This window comes from Triticum urartu, chromosome 2A (assembly GCF_056163025.1).
Source record: "Triticum urartu cultivar PI428250 chromosome 2A, HENAU_Tu73, whole genome shotgun sequence".
Lineage (NCBI taxonomy): Eukaryota > Viridiplantae > Streptophyta > Magnoliopsida > Poales > Poaceae > Triticum > Triticum urartu.
Window position 1 is genome coordinate 489,581,081 of NC_141874.1, and position 10,112 is coordinate 489,591,192.

Below are 10,112 nucleotides of genomic sequence, written 5' to 3' on the forward strand. Positions count from 1 at the left end.
CTTCTTGCACGCACCATCATGCCACCCACAAAAACTTGTACTCTGAGTTTAGTAGTACGTTATACAGGAAGAGAAGAGGTGCACGCACGCACTCATCCTCTCACACACGCATATGTTTTTTCTCGAAAAGGAGGATGATGACCCCCGGCCTGTGCATCTGGGAGTCACACACGCATCTGTAGCTACGAATTCTAGTGTTCTCAACCATCCGATTGGCTCTATCATGGATGTACCTATATACTAAAACATGTATAGATACATCTATATTTTGACAAATGGAAGGCATGTATTGTGGAACGAAGGGAGTGCTTGTCATCAAAATGGATAAAAAGGGATGTATCTAGAACTAAAATACATCTACATACATCTCCTTTTATCCATTTTGATGACAAGTAGTACTTCTTACCCAAAGGAACTTTATATCCAACACACAAAATATCCGTTCGACTGTTGGAAATTACTGATCTGATGTCGAAGTAATTGCTGCATCGCCATGAAAACCCACCAGACCAAGGTAATCCCTATATTAGCATATTACTAAGATAAAAATAAGGCATTGTAGAAACATTTAGGACGTGAGCTTGTCAATCTGAATGTGGAGGGACACAAGCTTAGCCCCGGCCAACAACTTGGGCGGAACTGTCAAGATGGTCAGCTCCTGCACGTCGACGTCGCCGAGATCCTTGCTGCTTGTCACCTCCATTTCCACCTTGACAGCATCGGTCGTGCCTTTGGGCTCCCCCAGCAGGCCGTTCGCCCACAGCTTGGCCACGTAGTGCGGCAGTGGGGACGCCCCCGCTCTGATGCAGATGACCGACATGGCAATAGGCGCGCCGATGTCGAGCATGCCGCCGACCAAGAAAAACACGTCGCGGTCCTCCTCTGCGAACAGCAAGAGCCTTGGCTCCGACAGTGGCACTTGCAGCTGGAGCACCTTGCCGTACTGGATCCTGTGCACGGGCATGGGATGCGCGGTGCTGATGTGGTGGTAGAGCACCGGCAGTGGGCCTTCGTAGCCGCAGATGGGCACGGGGCATTTGCAGGGCGTGAGCGGACACACGCTCTGGTTATCGGAGAGCTTGTGGTAAGTGACGTAGAGCCCACAGCCTTCGTGCGGGCACTCACCCTCACCGACAAAAGGATGGAGTCCACCATCGTGTTCCGCACGTCGAAGCCACCGCCGCGCTCGCACTTCTGGCACTGCCGCTGGTTCCTGGGGCGCTCGACACGGCAGTCTGCGCAGGCCAGGTGCCCTCCCTTACACTACAGAAATCAATCGAACATCACATCAATCAAGAAACCTGCACCTTGCTCAATCAGCCGAACGGACGAGGTGTATTCGAACCTCATACACTGGAGGCGTCAAGGGGCGGAGGCACAAGGGGAAGTGGAGAACGGTGAGGTCCATCGAGACCTTAGAGAGCTCCATCGTCGGGTCCTGTTCGGTCTGCACGATCTCGCCCTCCTCGTGCACAACCATCTCTCGACTTGGGCCGGGGTATTACAAAGCTTTACCATCACATATTTTATACTACTTCAAGGTGCATTAAATCAACACATGCAAGTACTCCCTCCGGTCCTTTTTACTCCGCACATTAGCTTTGTCTGAAATCAAAGTTTGCTAAGTTTGACCAAATTTATACTAAAAAATATTAACATCTATAACTTCTAATAAATATAATATGAAAATATATTTCGAGATAGATCTAATAATAAATATGTTGTTATGTGAATGTTAATAATTTTTTGTATAAATTTGGTCAAAATTGGATGAGATTGACTTCAGACAAACCTAATATGCAGAGTAAAAAGGACCGGAGGGAGTATCAAAAGGAGAGTCACGGCATGCATGCACGCGTTGTAATTAATGCATCGGTAAACGCAAATTATTGAAATATATCGAGTGCAATGCTTTGATGTGTCGCGTCAACTCATACATCAACGTGAAGTTTGATTATCCTCTCCCTCGCGGACTTAACTGCACCTGCCTTTGGCTGTATGACAGTTTGGCCACACACCTGTCGGGCCCACCTGTCATACACGCAAAGGTAGGAGCGTCCCTCCCTCGCCCATGAGCGTGGTGGCTGGCAAGACTAGGAGAAGCTTTCGCTACACGCTCTCCCTCCCGCACGCGGTGGACATGCAGTAGTTCAATCGGTGTCAGATGGCCAGAAGCGTACTATAGTACTCCTCCAGTGCAGTAGTACTCCATCATTGTTTGACTTCCCGAAGAGGCGAAGAGCCAAGCGCAGCCCGGACGCTCGTGTGGCAGTTTCATGTATAGAGTAGTCTAGGATAGCGTGTACCGTGCCTGTAAGCTTAAAATCGTTGGGTTCGGCTCCATGCTATGTGGCCGTCTCGAAGTTTAAAAAAATAGGCTACTGGCCCTACCTGACACCCTGGTGATTGTAGTTTGCACGCTCATCTGGTCAAGACAGGAATATATATTTTAATTTGAATTTTTCGAAAAGGGGGACTCCCTGGTCTCTGCATCAGAACGATGCATATGGCCACATATATTTTAATTTGTGGTGGGTAAATGTTAGAGGTTGCAGCAAATATATTGTACACCGCGGGTCTTTCAGCCAAGTTTAGAGGCAAGCATGCGGGGCCAGTGCTATGATGTGTCGCGTCAACTCGTATAACGAGGAGAAGCTTGATTTTACTACATGCCTTCTCCCTCACCCATGCGTGCGGTTGCTCGCAAACGAGGACATGCTTTTGCTTAGTAGTACTTTTACAACAAGCTATCCGTCCCGCTCGCGATGGACGGACATGTAGCAGTGGATTCGACACTATAGAAGCAGTAGTAGTAACATCATCGTTCGTCTTCTCGAAGAGGCGAAGAGCCAAGCACAAACCGAACGTTGCAGTTGCGAACATTGGAGCACGCATATAGCCAGGCTCTTACATGAGACAAAATTGCTATGTGATCCCACTATTGTACTAGTACGTACAACTACTTGCTAGTATAGCCCCACCACTCCAATCCATCTACTCCCAAGTCTCTGCGCAACACTGCTCACTCCAATCCAAGACCAAGTGACCAGAAGCCACAAGCACCTATGGAGGCGATGGACGCGAGCGGCAGTCGGCTGTGCCAAATCATCCAAGGCGCCGGCCTGCGGCCTCGCACCGCGCAGCGTTTCCAAACGTTGCTGGCGACCGCAAGCATCGTTCACGCGGTCATCGCCGCCGAGGGAGGAAACCCACAGCTGCCGGAGGGGCCCGATCCTCTGCCTGTGCCGTTCTCTCCGACACATCACCGGCTCGGGAGGTCCTCCGACCCTTCTTCCTCCCTGCCGTATTGTCGGCAGATCGACCTGCCGCCGCCGACATCCCGGCGACCCTCAGGTATAAGTTCTTCGAAAGCGTCCTTGCTCTACTGCCCCAGCTCCCCACGTGTCTGCATGTGCATCTTTTTCTACTCCCATCAGCTATTCCAAAGCCACCTAAATTTTTAGTATTATTAGAGGTAAAGCTACTTCATGCATTTGAATCTAGGGCTTTGTTCAAACAACGAAGAAAGGGGGAAAGTTGTAGCATGAATCTAGGACTTGATTCAAAGAGGAAATAATATGGTGAAAGTAGTAGAGACCGGATACCCAACCGGTCTCTTGGTTGAAAAGGGAAATAATGGGAAAACACAGTACAAACTGGATAAGGAACATATCTATTATTGTTTGAAAAAAGGATAGAAAGTGGCGGCTGGTGGACAAGTCAATAGAGTATGTCCAGGATTAGATTTGCTGCCACCACATAGTAAAAGGTCTCTAGATTAGATTTGCTGCCCTCACATAGTAAAAAGTCTCAGGATTAGATTTGCTGCCCTCACATAGTAAAAGGTCTCAGGATTAGATTTGCTGCCCTCACATAGTAAAAGGTCTCTAGGATTAGATTTGCTGCCCTCACATAGTAAAAGGTCTCCAGGATTAGATTTGCTGCCCTCACATAGTAAAAGGTCTCCAGGATTAGATTTGCTGCCCTCACATAGTACGAGGTCTCCAGGATTAGGTTTGCTGCCCTCACATAGCATGAACAAACTTGGCATCACCACTTTATGCCTCCTTGTAGGTACATTGTGCTGATGCGTCCACTGTCGCATGTCCTTATACCAACCTTTTGCTATTGTTAATGTAAGGGCGCATGTAAAATGAAGTGATCACATTGTTACCTTAGGGACATGTCTAACCAGTGTTATTGTTAATCTAATGCCTCCAGTGATAAGATGCAATTAAACTGTGTTACAAATGGCACTCCTACTGTTTCCCTCAGTATGATAAGTAAGTTGCTCCTTTACGCTGCTGAGTGTCCTGGTGTCCCCACGGTCTCATGCCCTTAAACCAACTCTTTAGCTGCTGTTGATTTACTGTGTCTGGTAAACAAGCAATGCCACCATTAAAGTAATCCCATATTTGAGGAATCTCATTGTTGATCATAATGCTTCTCGTAACATGAAGCATTTCTGACGTTTTAAAATTTCTACTGTCCTTGTGTGATTTCCATGAACATAATTAAGATGCTTCTTTTCATTTTGTATATGTTTCGTATATTCTTATTGACCAGCAACTGTTTACTTTCTATCTTTTTATGCAGATAGGGATATCCATTTCACCTTGTTGCTATTGTGACCTTTTGGTGAACTGCACAGAACACTTTTTTTTGGAATGAGTGTCTTGTGCAGTTCAACTAAAATGTCACGTGGGCAACATCTCTCAATTTTTGTGGAACTGCACAAAATGGTGATTGGAGTTTCCAAAATCTCCGCCAAGTTCTGCTGGTAATCTCATGCAACATTTTATTAGCCTTTGCAAGATGGAGCCGTCACTGTCACCACAATGGCACTTTATTTTAGTGGAACTGCACAAAAGGATAAGAAAATTATAGTTGCACCTTACATGAGCCGGACAGCCAACCTTAATGTTCCTCAATTTTAGTGCAACTACTAAAGAAGAACCTGCCAGCTCACAAGAGCAAGTACTTCTTGCTAGCTGAATAATGCAATCTTTGCTTCATTTCAGGTGAACTACAAAAAAGGCGCATGAATTGAATCATGGAACTCCAGGCAGACCTTATCCAAGTAGAGCTGGAGGTTGAGTTCAAGGAGGCCGCTATTAAAGCGAAATCATGCTCTCATGTCTCCTTGTTTGTGTTGTGCAAACATGCTGTGCAAACAGGAATACTCAACTACAGATGTTGTGACGGTCAAGAGCATTCGCCAAGTTCTTCGATTGTATGACATGGCTAGCCAAGATGGATTTAATCCCAATATTCACTTTATCAAAAGGCTCTAATGGGTTGGTTCTGAATCTTGCAAGCTGGGAATCAATGAGATGTGTAGGCATCTTTGTTGTACTTATTATTTGAATCTTATTTGTTGGTTCTGAATCTTGCAAGCTGGGAATCAATGAGATGTGTAGGCATCTTTGTTGTACTTATTATTTGGATCTTATTTGTTGGTTCTGAATCTTGCAAGCTGGAAATCAATGAGATGTGTAGGCATCTTTGTTGTACTTATTATTTGGATCTTATTTGTTGGTTCTGAATCTTGCAAGCTAGGAAACACGACATGATGATGCAGAGGACAACAGCCATAACAAACAGTTCAAACTTGGTAGTATTATCTTTGTGAAAGTGCGACAAATGTGCTGATCGTGTGCGTCCTGAGAATAATAATTCTAATTGTTGTGCATGTTGATCCTGTGGCGCTGATAGAACGAGCGACTGCATTGCTTGTTTTAAGTATAAATTTCTATTAAAGCTAATTAAATTTAAGTAAAGTGACCACTAACTCCTGTTTTACAGTACCAATATAGACCCGCTCGTGAACCGACGTGTGGTCGAGGGTGCATCTTCTGCCGGGCGTGCAACGGACGAGGGAGGGGTAGTAACTGTTGTCGCCTGTACACACTCAGCTTACTGTTGAATCCAGTTCCCCAAGAGCTGAAAAACGAACTGCTGCCGCCGCCTACACACTCGTTCACTCGAAGAGACTCCAATGGCGATCCAAGGGGTGAGCCTGCTGGATATGGACTTCAGCAAGGAGTTCCCCTTTGAGTTCGCCGTTCAGTCCCATGGCTGCACCAAGTTGAATGTGATGTACACCAACGATATAGACTCGGTGAAGCTCTGCCTTGCCTCAGTCCTATGGCTGCACCAGGTTCTTGAGCATTCACCTGTTTCATCAGCAGCGCCGACTGCACCTTTGCTACGGTGGAGAGAAGGAATAACGCGATGATTCGGCCATCTGGTGCAACAAGCTTGTCGACATCCAGAAGCAATACAAGATCATCAGCAACGAGTAGGAGAAGGACTCCGTGTTTGACCTCGCTGAGACCATCATCGACCCCTGATACGCCAACATGAAAGAAGATGACCTGAACATGTGGGAGGTACCTCTGAATCTAGCCTACATAACCTACGCGGCCAAGGACGCATATGCATGCTACGACATGTACAGGCAGATCTTGGATATGAGGGCATGTCTGCTTCCCGTAACCGACGAGTACACGGACAAACGCAGCGTCATGATCAAGCATGCCAGGAAGGTCTAAATGTTGTACTTTATCTGTTTATAAGCACCTTTATCATCTGAGTGTTTCATGCATTAGCCTATGTGTCGTAATTATCTATTTTGTCCGAAATATTTCTTTTAAGAACCCATTAACCTGATTGCTTTTTTTAGTGGCTATTTGCTTATGTATGTAAACTAGTTCACTTGTCCGTAAAAAAAACTAGTTCACTCGGCTGCTGTGCTTTGAATCTCCTTCCCCCCAACATATTCCCCTCCTCACGTGGACCCAGCAGGTCTCTGAATTTTCTCCCACTTTCTTTTTCGATGTAAACTGAGTTTTCTCCGAGTACTTTCCCCTAGAACCAACTCAACTGTCCCACGTCTAGCCTAAAAAATAATAATACCCCACGTACTATTAACTCATCAAATTAAAATGATATTTTATTTCATATGTTGAAAGTCTTACAAAATAATAATAATAATTGTTTATATATAAGTTGGCAAGTTAACTCCTAGTGATTGCGTACATAAGCTTGCAAAGATTTTACTAATGTGCAATCATGTGTTTATGTTTTTATAACATTTCTCCGTCTAGCCCAACATGATATTTTCACCCAGACCAGCAAGTCCGCGGATTTTGAGAAAAATGCAAATGGGATTTAAACGGGCTGCATAGATGCTACATCATTGTTTCATCTAGCCCACCAAATGGACTAAAAAACAAATGGACTGGCTGACATGTGGGCCAGTATGTCGAAGCCTAAGAAGGCGTTGGATTTACATCCAACGGCCGGCATTCTTCTTCAATCTCTTGTCTTCTTGCTCTAGCCACCCAAAGCAGTGTCGGTCGTGCCACGTGCTCCTGCCTCTCGTGGTCGACTGTGATGCCGCGGAGGCCTCACCGCCCCTACTACTCCCACCGCTGGCCCAGGGTACCCCTCTACTCACCCACACCCCTTGTTATTCTGGGGCGACGACAGCGTCACGCCGTAGCCGAACCAGTGAACCCTCGTACTCCTCTCCACATGGGCATCCACTGCCGTGTCTTCCCCGGCTCCGTGTCATCCCCTTCCTAGGCCTCGCCGTCGTCCACCGCCTTGGTGCTCTCGGCGCGGCGTGGTCAATGTGGTCAACGACCGACTTCCATCGGAAGAGTACTGTACGTGGAGAGGCTGACAGCTGGGTCCACGACCACAATCCTGTTTTTTTGTGATTTGCCAAGTAAGTCGCTTTGTCAGGCCTGTTGGGCTGCAAATCTTTCAAGACGAGGAGAGCTTCATTCGGCTGGCCGAGAAAATGGCCTATCAGTAATGAGAAATGGGTTGTACATTTTTAAAAAACATCAAACCGGCAATTAGTTTCAAATATCTTTTTTCCATTTCGAGATTTTAAATTACATTAATTTTTATGCATGGAGAATTTGTTGAATTTTATATTGATATACATTTATTTTTAAAATCAGTTTGAATGTGAGTCGAAATTTCGGGATTAAAAATAGTTCGGACCACACCGAAATATGCAAAATTTCGTATAATTTTTTGACCGTGGCCACAATATGGGCTGTAATGCTAACAAAAAGAATATGGGCTCCAAAAAAACCTTAAGAATTAGCAAATGGGCTATAAATTATTAGAAATAATGGCAGATGGGTTGTATGCTGTTTTCCACAGATTTGAGGCATTCCTAAAAAAAGGTTGACGCACAAGTAGTGATTGTTCGATGTCCATCGAACAGCCGTCGTGCTTCTTCAATCTCTGCTCTTCCTGCTCCAGCCGCTCAAACAAGCGCCGGCGGGACTGCCTGCTCCCTCCTCCCCGCGGCCGGCTGTGCTGCCGCGCAGGCCTCACTGCCCTACCATACTCCCATTGCTGGCCTAGCCAACCCTCTACTCACCCACACCTGCTATTATTCTCCGGCGACGGCAGACGAACCAGTAAACCCTCGTACAGTTGTACTCCCCTCCATGTGGGAAACAACTGTCGAGTCTTCCCTGCCTCCGTGTTGTTCCCTTCCTAGGCCTCGTCGTCGTCCACCGCCCTGGTGCTCTCGGCGCGGCCTGGTCAACATGGTCAACGGCCGACATGCATTTGAAGTGGACTGTACGTGGAGAGGCCAATAGCTGGTCCACGGCCGCACGCAAGGAAATGCCTCCTTATTATGCGCAAAATAACGATTCCTCCACCTGACATTAGGGACCCACCGAAAGGGCCTCTGTATTTCGCGAAAAAAACGTTACCGCTGCTGACAGCTCGGACCCACCAGCTATATCTTCGCACGCAAGGAAGTGCCTCCTTATTACAGACAAAAAAAAGAATACTCCCACTGTTAGCTGGGACCCAGTATAGTGGCAGGCTGACTTGTGGGCCTACTAAGTTGACGGGGATGGAGGGCTTTGTCAACTTAGTCAATATGCATGATTCTAGCTCCAGTGACCGTACGATGTCCATCCAACGGCCGTAGTGCTTCTTCAACCTCTGGTCTTCTTGTTCCAGCCGCCCAAACCAGCGCCGGTCGTGCCTCGTGCTCCTGCCTCCCATGGCCGGTTGCGATGCGGCGGAGGCCTCACCGCCCCCTACTACTCCCACCGCTGGCCAGGCCATCCCTCTACTCACCCACACCCCCTGTTATTCTGCAGTGACGGCAGCCTCGCACCGAAGCGAACCAGTGAACCCTCGTACTCCTCTACGCGTGGGCATCCACTGCCGCGTCTTCCCCGGCTCCACGTCGTCCCCTTCCTAGGCCTCGCCATCGTCCACCGCCCTGGTGCTCTCGGCGCGGCGTGGTCAACATGGTCAAGGAACAGCTTCCATCGGACGTGGACTGTACACGGAGAGGCTGACAGCTGGGTCCACGGCCACATCAAGGAAGTGCCTCCTTATTACGTGCAAAATGATTATTCCTCCACCTGACAGCGGGGACCCACCGGACAGGCCACCGTATTTCGTGAAAAAACGTTTGCCCCTGACTGCTGGGATCCACCAGCTACATCTTCGCACGCAAGGAAGTGCGTCCGGGCAAGAAAACGATTCGCCCCCTGACTACTGGGACCCACCAGCTACATCTTTGCAGGCAAGGAAGTGCCTGACAGTAGGGACCCACCTGGTCGAAGCGTACGTAGCGTTGTCATTCTGGTCGCGAACGTGTACGTACATATATACTGGTGGATGTAGAGGCGCACACGTGTCGTAGTAGAGGCGCGTACATGTCATAGTAGAGGCGCGCATGTAGCATGTACACGTACATACAAGGCCCAGGGTGTAAGAAAGAAAATACGGCCATGTATGTGTACATACGGGCGGGGTCTCGAACGCCTACTCGCGCATACGTACGGCCAGGGCTCGTGTACATGGCTGGGTCAGAACGGAGAAACAGCATCGTCGTCGTGTTCATGGGGAGGCAACGGAATGCGTCGTGTTCATGGGGAGGCAACGGAATGCGTCATGTTTATTAGGAGGCAACAGAATGCGTCGTGTTCATCGGGAGGCAACGGAACGCGTGGGAGCCAACCGGCTGGGTCAGAACGGAATGCGTGGTCGTGTTCATCAGGAGGGCTTGGAGGGAACATGCGATGGAAACGAGGCCTGGTGTACCGCACAAC

General features: G+C 47.9%; 1 protein-coding gene across 1 annotated transcript; it reads right to left on the reverse strand.

Annotated features, from left to right (window-relative positions):
- Positions 1 to 568: 568 nt before the first annotated feature.
- LOC147985574 (E3 ubiquitin-protein ligase SINA-like 10) lies at positions 569 to 1,480 on the reverse strand. The gene is made up of 3 exons (XM_087541642.1): positions 1,346 to 1,480; positions 1,126 to 1,263; positions 569 to 1,063 (listed from the first exon to the last, which is right to left on the reverse strand). Exons 1-3 carry the CDS (start codon positions 1,478 to 1,480, stop codon positions 569 to 571), a joined length of 768 nt encoding a protein of 255 aa, XP_087397768.1.
- Positions 1,481 to 10,112: the final 8,632 nt, after the last annotated feature.